Here is an 18996-nt window from a genome sequence, read left to right on the forward strand (position 1 = left end):
ACAACTACATTTGTTCATACTCTAGCTCTCCAGTGAGAGAGAGAGAGAGAGAACCAAACTAAAAAAAATAACGCATCTTAAGAAGAGAAAATTCACCATAATAAAGATTAAACCACCAAGATCAGATAAATTGCAGTCTCGTGCAAAATTGCAGTGAATAAGAACAATTCAGAAACTCAAGAAATTGATTGCTGCATGCATTATAAATAAAGGAAATATGGTCTCTAGTAACTTTCTATTAATCGATGCTGTTCATAATAATTAAATACTGGATGACGCTTAACAAGCCATGTCTAATTGTGAAAAACAAGTCTATCACCTACAGCAAATACTTCTATTCATTCAAACTTTGGCCAAGGTGTAAAAGTGAAAATATTTTGATACTGGTAATCACACCTCCAGATCAAATTTAGTCTGAACTCAACCAATCTCACTTATTTAAAAAATATATATATACTCAGGTAATATGCCTCATCTTAGTTCACGATCTCTTCAGAAAAGAAATATCTGAATCAAATTGCAAAAGGAAAAACAGGAGTCCAGATGGCAAAATTGATGACAAGATATAATGTACTTATGTCTAGATATCATGTATATTCTAGTTACTTGAGAGCAAAATATAGAAAAGTTAACATTCATAGATTACTGATCAGTAACTAGCTTGCTGAGTTATTTCTGGAAGTTACGAAAGCTTAGCAGTGTTCATTTGTCCTCCTACTGCCATCAATATGTTCTGGATGTTATCCTCTTCGGCTTTCTAAAACTCCAAAACTGATTCGAATCCAACTCTTGGGGATCTTCTGAATAAGTTGACAAACATTTCCCGTTGCCATATCCAAGCAGACAGAAAAACAGCTTCAGTTTTCTAAATGATATCTAAAATAACATTCAGCTTCCCAGAAAATGCATGTCAATCTGAATGTTGACGGAAACGAACAATTTTGTTGAAAAAGGATCTCTCACGGCGATAGCTATTAAGAAAAAAAAAACAGAAATAAAATTTGTATAAAGGAACCAAAGAGCTAAAACAAAAGAAACTTCAAGTCAATGGTTCAAAAAAAATTACTCACATGATGCATAATGACACAAGGAAGCAAGCCAAACCAATCGAAAAATGAAGTGAAAATGTTGACCAAAATTTTTGTTGGTCCAAAAATAATCTCTCTGAAATAAGAGTCAGAACCCCTGACAATAATAAAAATATCCATCCTGACGGCAGGCAGCTGTTGAAGGAGAATGAAGGGTTCTGTAGAGAGGAAAAAATTAGCATTATTTAACGGGAAAAAAATCAAAAGAATGTTGTGGTTATAACCAAAGCATACCTTGAAGTAGCCTTTGATGAATATGGCTGAGTATGTTATCCTCAAAATCATATCTTTTATAATAGTTAAGAAACAGACTACAATAGTTCTACGTCTTCAATTAGTATTTAGTTATTGAGAGTTCATAAACTACTGATGAAATGCAAATCTGCTAAAGAAATATCAGGGTTTAGGGTTTAGGGTTTAGGGAAAGAGTGGTAAAAGGATACTTATAGAATTAGCAAAAATCAAGCCAACTACTCCAGATGACCGGATCAGCAGAAAATTTAGCATGACATAGATAAATGAGAATAGAAGCAATGAGTCATTCGATTTCTTGAGCTGGCTCTCATTTGCAACGGCATGTAGGAATGCTTCTGAAGTACCTGATGTAAGGTTAATGCAATCTATTAGTCGGGAAATAATAGATATGTTTACATTTAGATGCTTGTAGTTGAATTTCTGCCACCAAAACCTTTTGCAGTTCTCTTTTTATTTTTTCTTATGTTCCCAAAATAAGATGTTACAGAATTTATTATAGATCAGCAGGTGATAAGCAATAACACAAATTATGCCCACCCAGCCTATTCATGGACAACAATCGTTCTTTTCTACCCCCCCCACTCACCCCTCAAAAAAAAGGCAAAGAACAAGGATAATGAGATTTCAAAACAGAGTACACCTTTCTCAATATAAATGAATGAAGTCCCCTGCCTTTCCCATTTTTGTTAACATTTATCAATATGCAGAGGGAAAGGGATCAGATGAAAGAATAAACAAGATTACTAACCATTCATAGCCAGCACAATGATATACAGGCAGTAATACCGGAGAGCTGTTGGGGCTTCCCCATCACTCCATTTCTGACCATATAGCAATCTAATGAGTGCATAAGAATAACTTGGACCAAATGCCATAAATATAAGACCTGCATGAAATCATAAAAATCATTTTAAAGATCAACTTAGAAATGAGAAAATAGCCGAGCTCGAGTCTCCATGCAACGCAAATTTAAAAAAAATCCAAGGGTAACAGCTGGTGGGAGATTAGAAAACGTTTCATGTGAGATGAAGTTGATTATAGAGTACAAATTATACATTAATGATGATCAGTATCAACAAAAAAGTAATTCTGAAGGAAATCCTAAATTTTCACTTTTTATTATTTAAAAAATAATCATAGGTATTCGGACCATTTTGTACGCATCTCCATTGATCCCAATGAAACAAGACCGAATCATGCAATATTTTACGTAGTTACCATAGTCTCAAATCAATTCCAACACAATATAATTAATGCCATAACTATTCAACTGAATTTCATATGCTGATTATCATTGTTGAGTACCCTAAAGTAGCTAACAAGGCAACGAACATTTGAAAAGTATATTTGGTTGACTTAAATTTTTCAGTAAAACTGTGTCCAAATCAATTATACAGTAATGAAACTTCAACAAGGATGAAAGTCGGGCTTTATGGTATCCAAACTCGACATTTCTTTATTCGATATCAGAAACTGTGTGAGCTGTCTCACAAAACTAGTTCTTGCGTGGGAACATACTTCAAGTAACAAAAATATCATCAGATTCTGACTGTACGTACTATGCAAAGAAAAAAAGATTGTGAAAATGAAGGACAGTGGAAAAAATTGTTTATATAAACTACCATAATAGAATTAATTGAGATTGCATACCAATCAGCACAACTAACTTGAGTGCTTCTGAAAGGCAGATAGCAAGCTTTCTGGTTTTATCTGGGTATTCTCCTATCAAATAGAAAGGAAGTCAAAAAATGCAAATGAAATCTTTAATGTCATGAATGATGAAGAAAATTAGAAATCTTCCTTCCTCAATGATGAAATAAGTAAAAGGAAGGACCAAGGATAATTGGAGAAAAGAAAGAAAGAGTGGGAGGAAGATAAAATAAATAAAAGTTAATGAACAAGTCCAGAGGCCTGGTTTGAGAACGAAGGCGTGTAACATAAACCCATCTCCTACAATGTTACACATAGTTGTCCTGATCCAATAAAAATGCGTATATAAAAGAATGAAAGAAATTTCTGCTGCAATTTAAGTGAATCTCTGGTGTAATTTTAAGTAAAGGAATAAAGATTAATATATAAACCTGAGGCAGACCTTGCAAATGTTGTGTATGAACTTTCTTCAAATGGAAGAAAAACCAATCGCACCACTAAACTTCCTGAGTACAAGTAAATAACTACTATTAGCATGCTTATTAACTTGGGGATAACTATTGCCACAATATTATCAGTAGAAGTAAAAGAAAAACAACTTTAAAATGACTATCAGACATTTAGGCAATCGACTGCATGCATTCAGAATGAAACTGTACAATGAGCTAAAAAATGCTTACCCAATTTATCTACCAATCCATAAACAGCTTGGTTATATGGTGTATCTAACCACACAAGAACCATCTTTTCGCCTTCTTGAAGAACCAACTTTCTGAAGGATTGTAAAGTAAATAATATGCACATGTTTGAAAGCTTCTTATCAAAATCCTTCATGTTTCCCACTCTGCAAAAACAATCCATAAAACTACTTAATTCACAAAGGTAAAGGAAAAGGGGAGTCCATGACCTGAAAAAATACTTGCTCAACTGAATTGTAAGGTGACAAGAACAAAAGTTAGTATGAAATTTTAATAACTTTGTGCAAGAAATACAGTCCCATTGCACATGTCACTGACCATTATTCCAAGTTCAGTAAAAATGATGCAAACTATGTTTTCTTTGCAAAACTAGTTGCATGTGGTTTCAAAATAGTTTTTCTTGGCGAAAGTTTGTTGAGTCCAAACCAAAAAATAAAATAATAACATAAAATAAAGAAGGAAAAGAAGACATTGTCGTGTATAATCTTCCAAAGCATGCTTGTAGCTGATAAATAAAAGTATTTCAGCAGAGAATTTCCACCCATAGCTAACCATAATAATTAACTTTAAAGGAAATTAGTCCATGATATGTTAAAATAAAATGGTAAGTACCTGAAAGGAAAAAGATCTGACCATTTAAATGCACGAAAATTAAGGAAGTAGACCCAATATCCTAAGAATAAGCAAGCACCATATGCAGATTGTGATAAAGCAAATATAATTCCTTTCTCCTGCCAGTAGCCATTGAATTCAAATTAGTTGCAGCAACTCATACCGAGCAAAAAAGACTAACTATATTTAAAATAGTGAAATGCAGAACATACAATTTGAAAAAAGATAAAGTAATTGTAACAAATAATAAAGCTGCCTAGCTCAAATGTTGGGTTTTCTAACGGTGATTGTCGAGATGTTTGGAGTCCCACATTGGAAAAACCAAGGAGACTTACACTCTTTATAAGAGAGATGAAACCTCATACTATCAAACAGTGATAAAGATGAAATGGTTAAAAATGAAGAAACGGGGAAGTTATGAAAAGTTAAAATTAAAAATTAATTTGACCCTTGAGCTTTTAATGACGACAAATTTTTGCATGTTGGTAGTCCAGTACTACTCCAATGTGAATATTGAACATTGAACAACACTGAACCTTGAACCATTTTAAACAACAGGATAACATTATCATTTTTTTAAAACTGACAGACAGGAACAATGGTTTTTTACCAAGAACATTGCAGAAATCCTAATTTAATAAATAACGCAGGAGCCTACTGTGAAGTCCCCAGAGCCTGGTTTTATGATTTTATCAGTAATAGGCCAGTCTAAACTATTAACACATCTTTACTCTTCGGAGTTGAAATGGTAATCGAACATCGCCCCTTCACCAACTATTAAGCTGGCTTTCCCCCCTAACAAGAAGTAGAAAGCTTGTATATACTCAGAAAACTTGTTTATCAGCCATCATATATTGTTGTTATGCTCTTACCTTTTGCCATAACTTGATTCCTAAAGCTATTCCAAACTCTTTACTGGTTCTGTAAGCTCAAAGTTACAAAAAAGGGGGGTAATTTCTGGGAAACAACTAAGGGGCCATCTGGGACAAATATTATCTAGGACTAGAATAACCACCAATTTCTATAGTAAATACTATTTAAAAGTTTCTAATTAGACACAGCAAATACTATTTCAAAACTCCCAATTTATTACAATTTTTACTATTTGCTACCGTTTTTACTATTTTACATTTATCATTTTTTTATTCTTTATTCCAACGTTCACAATTTTCTTATCAAACTAAAATAGTCTACACACCAAACACATACTATTATATATTAAACTAAAACAATCTACATCCCAAACACAAACTATAACCTAGGACTATAATAGCTCACTTCTTGTCCCAAACACCTGCTAAAAGTTTTCTTAAGGCAACTAACTTAGAGCACTACATTGTATTAAAACCACCTACCAGACCCTTTGACTTCCATTGCAACTGACTAAGAGCCATGCGTCATGTCACAGCTCTAGGACATTTGTCAATGAATACATGACAATCAGATTCAGGATAAGGTAAATTCACACGAGGCCTGCTAGATAGTACTGCATAATTTACAATGTTCCAAACAAAAGCCGACCTTTGAGGTCTGAGGACAGGAGTAGAAGAATGTGTAGTCAATAGGGTTGAAATCTTCGGCTTTTCAGGTTAAATATTAATAACGAAAGTTAAGGGTTTACTAAGTCTTACCATGTTACTCCCCCTCACTAGGAGGATGTACATTGTCATGCAGCGTGAAAATGTAGCCATAGTTTCAACTAGAAGTCGTAATTTAAGAAGGAGTAAGGTTTGAGAAAGAATGTACAAAGGTTCTGCCAACAACTCCAAAATACATGCACATCCTGCCATAAAAGAAATAAAAATTAAACAAAGGTGAACGGTATCGTTGGAGGATTAAGTTAGTATTTGAGATTTTACTTAAAACAAAAATCTCCAATACATAATTAGCGATAAGAATATAGAATCAGTGCTGCAACCTCTCACTTTTAGATGCGTGTTGATACACATATTTCCTAGATTCTATTATTCTGATTCTAAATTAAATGAAGCAGGTTCATTTCTAAAGTCAAAACCAATCTTGCATCAATTGCTTCATGAGAAAAGATTCCATTGAAGGGAAAAAACACAAGATAGAGCATAAGACTATTGGCACGAATATAATACCAATTAATATCTATAAAATAATTATAATGTAATTTATAAAATTAGCTATTTTCCTAACATTTTATTAACATGACACCAGACGAAGAGTCTCACGACACCATCTTAACATTTCTTATTATAGAATAAAATTAGCTATAATCAACATGAGGAAGACACTCCTAATTGTGATGTTTACAAGAATTCAGGAGGTATTGGGCACTCCCAAAGCCTACCACTTTGCATTTGGTTTTACCTCTAATTTGCATAATTTATCAACTTATTGTAGATCCTGATAATATATTAGATGTTTAAACTTCAAATAATTTATCAACAATGCAGTAACATCATATGTCTCGTGATCATGTTGGTCTCACAGTAATAATTCTATTTTTCTACTGTTACTCAGAAATACTCCCTTCTACCCAAGAATCCTAATATATTAGGTCCTCATATTATCTTATTCTTCTACTGGCTTCATGAATAGTCTGATGTATCTAAAAATACTGAGACCCACATGAAAACAAAAGAAGAGAACTGAGGTGCACTAATCCAGTACTTAGAGCTTGGATGTACAAAAGAAACACGGTTACCATTAATTAAAATGGCTTGTGCATATGGATTAGACAAGGGAATGTTTCGCCACCAAAGAACCAGATTACACGCAGCGAGAGTAATAAACAATCCAAGTGGGAAACTTAACCAAGCTACTTTAAGTAGCCTCCTAGAATTTTCCTCAACAGATGTGCTGTCACTGCATAATACAAGATTAATTCAAGAGTATTAAGTTTTGTAGCTGCAAAATTAATTCAAGACTATAAATCTATAGCTGGAGTACAATAACAAATAAGTTACAAATCCACATCACAAAAGATAAATGAATCATGAATGTAGTAGTCAACTCTCCTATTCTCATACTATTTTGAAGCATGTTGAGGAGAACAAAAACAATTTCAAATACAAAGCTCTAGTAATAAGAATAAATACCAAAAAATACATGGATATTTCATCAAGAAATTCTATTTAATCAAATAGAAAAACCGTAAACTGCAAGGTGCTAAATACAGTGGTTTGGGGAGTGCATAATACAGCACCAATAATTATGAGAAAAAGCACCTTAGCTCTGCTCGCATGCATGCTCGTCGGAATCCCTCTCGGCTAAGAAACAGAACACATGTAACAAAGAGATGAAATTGTACTGCATAAACCTGCATTTTAAGAAAACATTTATCAAATAAGCCACAAAAATCTAGACAATAGTTCGAAATTACAGACACTTCATTGGGGGGTGGGGTGAGGAATCTTCCAGTAAGAAACTTTAAGGCGTTACACAATAATTGATAAATCCACTTTTTCCTTTTGTTTTAGTTGTGTCTTGACTTCACAATTATCTTCCTCAGGTTCTGACTTACATGGTCATCAGAAACATCAAGATTTAATTCTTCAATGTTAAGTTGCATTGCATGAAAAATATCAACAGGATGTGAACAGAATATAAAAGACAACTCATCACTGAAGCTACTATTAGAGTTTCAAAGCAAACATACAAATAAAGCTTCTAGTCCAAATTTCTGAAATAAAGTAATTTCAAATGAACAAGAAAGAGAAGGAGAGAAAGCAAGAACTCAATGAAAGAAACACATCAAAATCCCAACAAATGGAAGAAAAACTCATAAGAACTAGTACCGCATAATCCTCTTCCGTAAGATGCCTAACGATCCACAAATTGAAAATGAAAGGAATGCCTCTTGACAAGAATTGGGTAGCTGAAACATAATCCAACAGAAAAAACCAAAACAGACGGTTAAAGCACAAACTAAAGCCCCATTGAAAATGAACGACAAGATTCAACCTTTGATCAACCCCTCGACTCCCAAAGAAACAAAATAAAACGTAAACTAAAAAAAATCCTTACTTTATACTGAAACAAAAACATCAATTGGAAGAAAGTAAAGATTGAGCTTTGAACTGACCCATTAAGTATCTAAAAGTCCGAGAGAGATTGGTAGCGTCATTGTCTGTGGCCAATTGAGAATCAGTAGCAGCTTCGGGCTTTGGCATTTGAAATGGAGTGAACTTAATTTATCAAAAATACTTACTTCTGGGTTGAAATTTCTAAAAGAACGAAGTCTAGAAGTAAAGGGTTGGTCGGAGTGGAACGGGCTGTGAGATTTAGAATTTTGAACCAAAGTCCGATGGTGGCAATGGCCAGAGCTTCGTCGAGATACGATGACCGTGAAAAAGACGAGATGATACCAAACCAGTTAGGTTAGTCCGGTTGGTTCGTCAGCAAATGTTTTGACGAACCGAACCGCTTGGTTTATTTTATATTATTTATTATTTCATCTTCTAATTATTTGAGGTTCCAATCCAATTATCGGCTAATAGAGCCATGTCAGTGTATCTAAAAAAGGTTTAAAATGTGAACATAGTGATTGTTTGGTTGGATATATCATAACTTGAGCAGTTAACAACTTAAACTATTTGCATTTAGAGTTAAGAAGTTCAAAAGGTTTGATGAACAAAAGAAAGAAAATAAGATAAAGTCTATGATAAAAGTATAGAATGTAATTTTGAACAAAATATATATACACTTTTATCAACCTCGGGTGGGAGAATTTATATGAAATATTGAAGAAGAAAAAAGTGCTGTAAATGATATCTATTTGAGTTGGGCAACACCCAAGTTTGTTGGCTTACCATCTACAGAAAGAGATAGATAGAGTAAAACCAATTTCAAAGTCGAACATTGCAAAGGAAGTATCAACTCCTTTGTGAAGACGAACTAAGCTAATGCTTAATGACGTTTGTGGAATTCTTGTTAACTTCATGGACATGCGTGCAAATTTAGAAAGGATGTAAATAACTTTCTAATTAAATCAAAAGATAGAAAAATTAATGTGCTTTGCCACAATTTTTTAAAAAATAGAACTTCCATCCAAAATGATAATTGCATCCATTGGAAATATTCTATGCATAATTGCTTCCATTTGAAATAAGAAGTATGAATGATTACAATAACTTATAACTTTTAACAACGATAAAACCAAGTATTTATTATTTAACATTCATATTCCTATTTTAATCTCAAACTAAACAATTTACATTCTTATCCGATGCGACCTTTTTAATAATATTTTAAAAATAACTCATAAATCAAAACAAAGAAATAAAATTGATTCCTATTTTGTTTATTTTTGGTCACTTCTTCACATATGGAATACCAAGTGAAGCTTCCAAAACCAAACGAAGTTCTTAAAAGCTTTTGTTTTCGTTCAACGAACAATTATAAGCCAATTTTCCTTTTCAGCTCTTGATTGATTTTTTTTCAACCGAACACGATAAAAATGGGCAACAATATAGAAGGCTTAATTTTAAAACATATTAAGAACCTAAATTTAATACATTTTTGGACTTGCTGAAGCACACAAGTTTTCTTAATCGCATAAACAAACAAATAACAGATACTTCCATCCAAACCTGTGGGAACAAAAATGGTAACCAGATATAAAAAAAAATACAATAATTGCAATGAACACAAAAGTTGATACTTGGTTTAGTTTAGAAACATCCTGACAAATCTCAATGTAAATTATGAAGTTCAAAACTTTTTAGATTGAAGCAACTTCCACTACATTCCTCAACCAACAGAATGCTCATAATAAAAATACCAAAACAGAAGAAAACAATACCAAAATCAACGGTATCGACGCAGCGAGAGAGTGTTGTTCCTCTTCCAGGTTGCTCGGCGAGAAGGCCTGGCTTTGTGGTGCAAATGTCCTTTTCCTCGAAGACCCCTGTACTTCTTGCCAGCTGATGTGAGTCCTCTGAGCTCCCTGTGCTTGTGGACTGGATTGCAGATCCAGTTGATTCTCGGGTCATTGCGAACCGCATTATGGGCAACATCAACCAAAATCACTTCATAGTATTTGTAGGTAGAATCCTATAACAATTTTGGTAACAGTCAGAAAACGATCCACAAGGATTTACGATGTTATATCCTCAATTTTATAGAAAATTACCTCGTTGATCCAGTAAGAATTTACAACTCTCAAACCACCCAGCTTTCGCCCTGCCCGTTCTTCTGCAACCGATCGCTTGCTGCGCTGGAATTTCAATTGGGTAACACCCTGGTTTGTGGGCTTCCCATACACAATACCCTTAGGAACAGGCCTCTTCCTACCACCACGTCTCACTCGGACCCTGTAAACCACATAACCCTGCAACAAAAAAGTTCACTCACCAATCACTATTGCAGGTGAAGCAAATGATATCAACACCATACTGAGAAAAAAATGAACACTCAACAAGAAATTATAAGAGAGGACTGTGCATATCAGCTCTTTTGTCAAAAGGTTGGTTACATCATAATTATCTTTTCTCCTAGGAAAATAATCCTAATAGGGTAAAACCTCAATGTGTAATACTCAAACCAAATACTAATAACAGAAAATATTCCTTGTGCTATCAAAATGGTAGCAGACGCAGACAACAAAAATTCCTAATTAAAGAGTGTACATTAGGAACAAAATATAACAAGGATACCAAAAATTTCAACGACATATACTGAAAATATGCTGACCAAATCACCTAGGAAAAAAACTCATGAAGGCTTAGATACAACAAACTTTATAAGGAAATGTTAATATATTTTCTTACCTGTTTGGCTTTGTAACCAAGACGCCGAGCTTTATCCGGGCGAGTGGGATGGTTGACGCGGACAATCGATGGATGTTGGCGATATTCCCAGCATCTGACCCTCTGGAGAAACCTCATCACATCGGACTGCTTCTTCCTCCATAGCTCTGACACGTACTTGTACGCCCCTATTTTTCCAAATTACAAATGATGGGAACCAAGCAAAACAAAAAAAAAACATAAAAAGAAGAAACTATTAAATTTTCATCAAACATAAACATACAACAATCTAATATAGGCTCCTGCACAAACAATCTAAACTGAAAGATTTTGAACATAGTAAAAAAAAATAAAGAGAAATATAACATTTAACCAAATGCCGCAAAGAAGCTAGAATAATCAAAATGTGATAAAAAAAAACTTTACATCAAACAAAACCATTATACACTCTAATCAAAGCTCCTCCCTAAACAATAGAAAGATTATGAAGATAGTAAGAACACATTCAAAACTTGGGGGGAAAGCTACTCAAACGCTGAAAATTTAAACGAGAAAAAGAAGAAAGGAAGAAGAAAAATAATAGACATACCCATTGGAAAATTTAAACGAGAAAAAGAAGAAAGGAAGAAGAAGAAGAAGAAGAAGAAGAGACATACCCATTGGAAAGAAACGTCAGGCTGCTGAAGACACACCGGCTAGGGTTTGCGTTCGAAACCCTAGTTTATATATAAATCATTTGTATCATTGTCTCATCTTCACCATCAGATTTGGGCTTTCTCTCAAACGGGCTTCAATTGTGGGCCTAAATCACTAAATGGATCGTGAAAAATTAGGAGGAGGTTCCTAATATATTTTCAAATGTAATTGTTTTTAAAATTAAAGTTTAGAGTTTTTTGGTATTCATTCAAAAGTTAATTTTCAACTCTTTTATAAAAAAAAAGTAAAAAAATTAAAAGTAAAAATGATCCTATAGAAAATTATATTTTTTTTCTTAAGGGAATCCCAACGATTTTTAGTTGAATCACCTCTCCATACAAATATTTGAGATATTTTTCCTGTAAATTTTTTTTTTAACATTTGGTTTCTTTTCATTTATTGATGTTCTATTTGTAAAGTGTGATGGTAGCAAAATCTATAATGATAGACTCTCATAAATGAACCTGAGTTTTATTGTGTAATATTCGTTAATACTTTATACATTGATTAATTGATTCTTATTGTGAATAATAAATTAAATTATAGAAAATTAGGGCATGTTTGGTTGATAATTTGGATTCTCTTTTTCGTTTTATCCACTCATTTCAATGTGTCGGTAGTCACTTTGGATATGGTTTCTAAAATTTGTTTTCATATTGTATGATTCAAACCGAGTCGATTAAATATTTTTATGTTTTTATTGTATCTGGATTTTGAATTTATAATTTTAAAATGCATAATCATATGAAACAAAGATACAAATATTATCTCAAAATGAAAATTAAAATATGTATTACGTTGTATAAAATTACAAAACAATATTTAAATGCAATATCTAAAATAAAACATGCTCATGAAATAGATAATGATAGTTTATTTTTTGTGGGCAACTATAGTTAACTTGATGATTTATAAATATACATAGTAGTTTATTTAAACACATTTGAAAGAATTTTCAAGGGAGTTGGTTGTTGGAGTCGTGAGTTGGTCGTTGGAATTGGTTGTGTAAATTGATCATCGAAGTTTGTGTGTCGGAGATGGTTATCAAAGCCCATAATTACTGGTCATCGAAATTGGTCACATTAAGGTGGGGGAGGGAGTTTGCCATTGAAGGTGGCCCATGGAAAGTGAGTGTCAAGGTTGATCATTGAAGATGATTTTCATCAAAGTTTGTGTGTCAAAGGCAGTTATCAAAGCCCATAATTATTGGTCAACAACACTGGTCAACCTATGGTGGTCGCCAGAGTTTGTCTCGAGACTTCAGAGTTGGTTGTGTGAAAGTGGTTGTTGAAGTTGATTTTCAAAGTGTGACAACGATAATTATCAATGGTGATCGCCGACCGACAAATGGACTTATTGGAAACATTGGAAGAAACGAGTGTTGAGTGAGTTATACCAACTCAATTCGACGAACATTTAAAGTTGATGTGCCAAAACAATATACCAACTCAACTCATCGTGAGTAGGTGAACCAATCACTCCCTACAAGGGTTGTTACATATCAAGTTCATGAATCTCTTACTATTTTGGTATTTATTTACGATTTCCTTTCATACTTTCAAGCCGTCTAAACTCACTCTATGTTATTTTAATACTTTGAAATTTCTTTCTATTCTTTAGAAAACATATTCACTTGCATGATAAGTGTGGATCCTAATATTACCACCATCAAGAAAGACGATATACAAAAAGTCCTTTACAACAACTATCAACATTATCGGGTAAAAACCTATTCCACAGCTAGAAATCAAAGATACTGAATACGTTGTTGTTTCCATAGAAATAACAAAGGAGAAAGATTACACAAGAACTTGACATCCCTCCAACTTCCTTACTAAATGAGCACCTTCACTACACAGCCAGACGTAAAAGTCCCATTTTGACATTGTAAGGATTTGCCCTTCTTCGTTGTGTTCTTTTGTTGGTTGTTCTATCCACAGGCTTTTTCTTCACAATCATCTCAAATTAGTCACTGAATTTAAAAGGGAACTAATATCCGGTGTTACAACAACTCGGTTGCCAATGTCTCCGAGATCACAGCACTGTCCCTCTTCAGTGTTGATTGCCACAACATGTTGAAGAAAACTGCAGTTTGATCCAGAAGAAACCTACAACAGCCGCAAAACAGGACCAAATTGTTAAGAAATCTACTTAAAAAATAAACGGAAAACGTAAACAATAAAAAATTGACATTCACTTGATTTTTAACAGTATATCTGCTAACTTGATTCAAGTGCCTTTTGAGTTTGAGTTTATATAGTGCACTCCTCTAAACCCTACGGTCTAAATTGGAAATAACATAAATATGAATACAACTTCGATTTTGAGGGCTGGGGTCATCTTTAGACCTCGGTTCACTGATTGCGATAGGTCACATTTGGGGTGGCACACAACAAATTAAATGCATTCCAAACACAAATAATATCACAATATATGACATCTAAACTACAGGCGGGCAGCAAAAAAAAGAACTCAACAATGCTTGATATTGGTTGTAGAAAGTTAACGACTTTACTCACATCGTAAAGAATGTCTCCCAGCCTCAACTTAATAGCTCCACTCTTGTATATCAGTAGTTTCCCCATACATCCAGCAGACAGTTTCTTCAAATCGTCGAGATCGGACGAGCTCGTGCTGTTTGAAGATCTTGAATTTCCTACTTTCTCCTTTCCCGTTGCAGTAGACGATTGTTTGGGTAAAGGAAGACGTGCAGGAAGCTGAAAGAAGTACTTAGTACTCTCTGTGTTTTCATCCTGCATCAAAAAACACCACCATATTATAAGTTATAACTAGATTCTGCATAAAGAAATACCAATGTATATATGAAATAAGCCACAGTTCCCAATTATTCACCCACCAGCAACCCGAGATCCAAGGCAGGTATTACAGAGTTCTCATCATACTCTCTATTCATCACATCCTGCCCAAACTCGGCTTCATCAAGTCGTTCTAAATCCAAGAAGAGGCAGGAGAGTTAGCTGAACTACAGAACAAAGTCAGAACGATCCTCCACTAAGGTCAAAAGTTCATTTCATCATAGATGAGCAATCCCTTATATAATGACTCTTAAAAGTCTGCTTTTGTTTTCAAGATTTGATTATAAGCTTTTGCGTGATTAAGTATTAGCTCCATAAAATAGTTCTAATGCTTCAAAACCAATTTTGATTGTATAGATATTCACAGTTCAACGTGTGAAATCAAACATATGAATAAAGACATTGTTTCATAGCAACTTTGAACATGACAAAAGTGATTTTAATTCTTTCAAAATCATTCACAAACATGTCTAAGATGCCATTAAGATCATTTTATATCATAAATCACTTATCAGTTTTCACAAACCAAAAGCTAAAGGTGGCCAATGTGACACTTCTGCTATTCCTCTTTGGGAGAGAATAAAGACATACCAGGGTCTCCAGAGTAAGGCATCCGTAAAGGGAGTGTAGTAGGATAGTAAGAATTTTGGTAATCCTGAAAAAGTATCATGAGATCAGGAAGTTAATCTTTATGTGTGTGTCAAAAGTGAGAGAGAAAAAGAGATTACCCAAGGTTCTTTGTAATCCCTCTTGGTCTTGGTTTCCATAGCCGAACTAGAGGATTCAGTAATTCCATCTTTGGTTTTTTTATCAAAATATTTTCCATCTTCGTTAACATCCCTAGCCACTGGCAAGACAAACTCCTCATCTTCATCAACTTCAGGCTCAATGTCATTTTTTCTGCTACCGTTTTCTACTTTGGGAACTCCATATGTTCTAATAGAAGATGACGTTGATTCAGCGCCAGGACCGAATGCAACTTGCACTGAAGCTGCAGATATGCAAATGAAAATAGAGATCATGTTAAGGCAACAATGGAAACTTCATCTTCCGTTGCTAAGAACTTGGGATTTTCTTTTCTCGTGATGACAAATTATTTAGTCGTTGGAGGTAGATTTAAAAATCTGAATGCACCTAATAATTATTAGATACGAATGTTCAAGGTGCTTTTGCAATTTTTTCCTTCATACATTCAACTCTACAAAATTATTAGCCACATTGTAGCAGCCCACACTCTCTTGTGAATGAAAACAAACCCGTTTACATGGATAATCCGTCCAAATTATATTAAGAAACCAATACAGTGCTATTGATATTAATTCAAAATTTTAAAGTAATACTTCATATACATTTTTTTTCGACCTTGTTCGCTCGTTTTCCGAGATTCTCCTGCAAAGTGGAAAGAAAACCAAATCAGTTCTTACAGTTACATATTAAGGCCAAAGGTTAAGGAGTCAATTGTTGCCCCTTTGCTGTTTTAACTCTTAACAGGTAGTCTGTACTGTCTAACACTAATGGATGCTCGATGCTTTTTCAAATGAGTAAAGAAAGTGAAAAATCAAACAATTGTTTCATTACCTAGCCATCATCGGTGGATATAGTTCCACCCATAGGCTATGTTTTCAAACATGTTAACATATTTTAAAGGTGAATTAAATCGTATTTGATCAAGGAACATAAATCTACAACACTAAAAATGAAACAAAATTATTTCGTATGAAGATATTGTTGAAAATTGTTCTATTTGTGATGTGTACTATTGTAATATTGTTTAAAAAGATATGAAATTTTGCTTTGAACTTAATAAGTCCTTGATAAAATTACTATTCAAGAAAGAAATAATCCATAATAGCGTAAAGAAAATGCTCAAATATAGCAATAGCAGGCCAAAAAACTCATCTTATTCTAAAAAAAGGGACAAAAAAACTCATCTAGAAAACCAAATAGCTAAAATAAAGCACAAACATTTCAAAAAATAATCAAACATAGCGAGTTTAACAAAAGATTGAATATCTAGATTTAACATTTGGTTGGTGATAAAAGTCAGAGTTGAGTTGGTAATTATTATAGGAAAACTAACACGAATAACGAGTTGAGAAATGTAAGTTACATAAATAACGAGAAAATAATCATCTTTTAATTATTGCAGATTGAACCTGTAAACAAAAAAAAAAGCTAAATTATATAGTTACATGCAAAACTAACATTAATAATTTTTTTAAGCAACTAACATTAGTGAAATTGTTTTCTAAAAATAAGAACTTATTTTTCAAAAAATAACTACTGTTTGGTCATAACAAGAAATTTTCTATCTGAGCTCCTTTTAATGATTGCAACAAAATATGTGAAGTTCATAAAGAAAATAAACAATAAATTAATATATATTTGGTGACCGGACAAATTAGGGGGGAGGATAGTACTACTAACATTTTCCAAGTTCATTAAAAGTTTTTTTAATTATTAAGGTTTGAGATTAGTTGATCTCCAAGTTTTGTTATTTGAGGTTTGTAAATTATTTTAAATGGTCTATAAATAAAAGTTGGCAAGTTATATATGACAATTTTTACTAATTTAATATTTTATTAACATACGATCAATATTCAAATAAAAAAGTATTTGAATATTAACTAACACATACACACCAACTAACATATAATTTAGTTATAATATTTAAGCCTTCAAATCATTAGCCCTTTTATTTATCTTCTATAGTTTATATATCTTAGCGATTTTATTTATTTATTTTAGTTAAACAAGTATCAAATAATTAACGAAAATGAAGAAGAAAAGAGAAGTAAGACGATATTAATGAAATAAGGGAATTTCTTTTTTTAGTTGTGAAATTTTGTAAAGTTCAAAAAATAAATTTCCATTGTATTTTTGTCCTCATTTTAAAAATTTAAGTGTACTTTTAAGACTTTTTAAAATTGGAAGATTTTTTACTAAAATAATAAAGTTCACTTTTTTTTTAGGCTAAGACTAACCAAATATTTTAACCTTTAATTTAATTTTTATCAACGAAAAGAAAAGAGAAACCCCAAGCGCTTCTCCAGGAAGAGAAATAAAGAAGAAAGAACGTTGTCCGGAAAACGATTCATTTCCATAAAAACAATTTCCTCGGGAACCAAACGGAAAAGCAGAAGTAGAAGTAGAAGAAGAAAATCTTTTCAAATCATCCAAATTCTAACTGATCAGAAAACCAAAAGTCATCTAAACATCAAAACCAAAACACACAAAAGAATTCGAAAAACCATTATAACAAGAAGAAGAAGAAGAAGAAGAAGCTTACATTGGCACGGCGTAATAGGTAGCGAGTTTGAGCAACATAACCCTCACCATCTTCATCTTCACTGCAGCAATTCCCCAAACAAATTAGGATTTTACAAATTCAAAATGTGGAAGAAGATGAGATTCAGAGGAGTACGTTTTCTGAACCGGTGGTGGTGGTGGCCTCTTGCGCTGTGAGGATTTTGGAGCGAATTTGACCTGCAGAAGGAAAAGGGTTTAGATCTAAATCGAGTTAAAGAAGAAGTTTAGGATATTATTTAGGCGTGATTTGAAAAGTTATTTTGATTACTACCTTTCTGCGTGGAGGAGATGGATCGGAATTCTTCATGAGCTCGAGGTTGAAGATGATGGTGAAGGGAAACGGGACAAAAATGGTGAAAAAGAAGAAAAGGGAAAGAATCGAACCCTAGACCAGGCGGAATGAAGAAATGATGAGATACCAACGAAGACGAAATGTTCACTTAATGCCACACAGCAAATTTAATTATAAATAACTTAACTTTTTAGTTTCTATTTACTTTTGGGTGTTTTGAGTTTCTACTTTTCTTTTTAAATTTACACATTTAATCTTTTAACGTATTCAGTGTGAGCATGGAATTAATTTTCACCATTTCTCATTACTATTAAACTTAAATTTGAAAATTTAAGTAATAGTTATTATATATATATATAGTGAGTATTTATCAATTAGTCGATTAAGTTTTTTTTGGGTTGGATTTGAGATATGAAATAACCAACTTAAGTGACTTGAATTCCAAAAGTATTTGAACCCGACGTGTTTCCATTCTATTATTCTTTTTTTTTTTTTGTTATTATTTGTGTGTTCTTAATCTTAACCATTTTAGCACAATTATTGATAAAATTAAAGTGAAATATTTTAAACATTTTTTTCAATCAAGATAATGATCTTTTAAGACAACCAAGACCCGTTCTTAATTAGTTGAATTATTTTCAAAAACTAAAAACTATATTTGTAGTAAATTGTATAATTAGAAATTAATCTTCAAAATCTTATATCCAAGTGAAAAAGTACAGTACATATTTATTGGACATTAGCTTATGTCCTACGAGCTAATAGCATGTCAATTTGAGCATTGTAGATAAAAGTCACTTGGTACTATTTTCAAAATCTAGTTCAACTTTCTCCCCAATACTAAATATCATTAGTTTAAAA

General features: G+C 32.9%; 3 protein-coding genes across 3 annotated transcripts; all 3 read right to left on the reverse strand.

Moving 5' to 3' along the window:
* Positions 1–408: 408 nt before the first annotated feature.
* Positions 409–8649, reverse strand: LOC101207847 (protein RFT1 homolog). Its single transcript, XM_004146867.3, has 14 exons — positions 8358–8649; positions 8071–8150; positions 7501–7592; positions 6978–7138; positions 5935–6086; positions 4304–4422; positions 3674–3837; positions 3425–3499; positions 2994–3065; positions 2092–2229; positions 1532–1687; positions 1323–1375; positions 1071–1246; positions 409–971 (listed from the first exon to the last, which is right to left on the reverse strand). The coding sequence occupies exons 1-14, from the start codon at positions 8443–8445 to the stop codon at positions 911–913; spliced, it is 1587 nt and encodes a 528-aa protein (XP_004146915.1). The 5' UTR covers positions 8446–8649; the 3' UTR covers positions 409–910.
* A 1241-nt stretch (positions 8650–9890) lies between these two features.
* On the reverse strand, positions 9891–11824 carry LOC101208088 (60S ribosomal protein L15-1). The gene is made up of 4 exons (XM_004146868.3): positions 11679–11824; positions 11044–11210; positions 10407–10604; positions 9891–10327 (listed from the first exon to the last, which is right to left on the reverse strand). The coding sequence occupies exons 1-4, from the start codon at positions 11680–11682 to the stop codon at positions 10082–10084; spliced, it is 615 nt and encodes a 204-aa protein (XP_004146916.1). The 5' UTR covers positions 11683–11824; the 3' UTR covers positions 9891–10081.
* Positions 11825–13351: 1527 nt separating this feature from the next.
* LOC101207602 (DNA-directed RNA polymerase III subunit rpc4) lies at positions 13352–18275 on the reverse strand. Its single transcript, XM_004146866.3, has 9 exons — positions 18115–18275; positions 17959–18020; positions 17824–17884; positions 15884–15923; positions 15263–15525; positions 15126–15189; positions 14576–14667; positions 14238–14471; positions 13352–13826 (listed from the first exon to the last, which is right to left on the reverse strand). Exons 1-9 carry the CDS (start codon positions 18148–18150, stop codon positions 13674–13676), a joined length of 1005 nt encoding a protein of 334 aa, XP_004146914.1. The 5' UTR covers positions 18151–18275; the 3' UTR covers positions 13352–13673.
* Positions 18276–18996: the final 721 nt, after the last annotated feature.

Source organism: Cucumis sativus, chromosome 4 (genome assembly GCF_000004075.3).
Source record: "Cucumis sativus cultivar 9930 chromosome 4, Cucumber_9930_V3, whole genome shotgun sequence".
NCBI classification, from domain to species: Eukaryota; Viridiplantae; Streptophyta; class Magnoliopsida; order Cucurbitales; family Cucurbitaceae; genus Cucumis; species Cucumis sativus.

What these genes read in the sequence shown, in the direction of transcription:
- LOC101207847 (XM_004146867.3), bottom strand. Translation starts at nt 8,445, where the DNA reads ATGCCAAAGCCCGAAGCTGCTACTGATTCTCAATTGGCCACAGACAAT. An exon ending in ATTTGCAAGGTCTGCCTCAG is followed by an intron (nt 3,066 to 3,424) that starts GTTTATATATTA and finishes TCTATTTGATAG; the next exon opens with GAGAATACCCAGATAAAACC. An exon ending in CTTGTGTCATTATGCATCAT is followed by an intron (nt 972 to 1,070) that starts GTGAGTAATTTT and finishes TTTTCTTAATAG; the next exon opens with CTATCGCCGTGAGAGATCCT.
- LOC101208088 (XM_004146868.3), bottom strand. An exon ending in TTGGTTACAAAGCCAAACAG is followed by an intron (nt 10,605 to 11,043) that starts GTAAGAAAATAT and finishes TTTTTGTTGCAG; the next exon opens with GGTTATGTGGTTTACAGGGT. An exon ending in ATTCTTACTGGATCAACGAG is followed by an intron (nt 10,328 to 10,406) that starts GTAATTTTCTAT and finishes AAATTGTTATAG; the next exon opens with GATTCTACCTACAAATACTA.
- LOC101207602 (XM_004146866.3), bottom strand. Translation starts at nt 18,150, where the DNA reads ATGAAGAATTCCGATCCATCTCCTCCACGCAGAAAG. An exon ending in GAACAAGGTCGAAAAAAAAT is followed by an intron (nt 15,526 to 15,883) that starts GTATATGAAGTA and finishes GCATATCTGCAG; the next exon opens with CTTCAGTGCAAGTTGCATTC. An exon ending in GGGATTACAAAGAACCTTGG is followed by an intron (nt 15,190 to 15,262) that starts GTAATCTCTTTT and finishes ATACTTTTTCAG; the next exon opens with GATTACCAAAATTCTTACTA.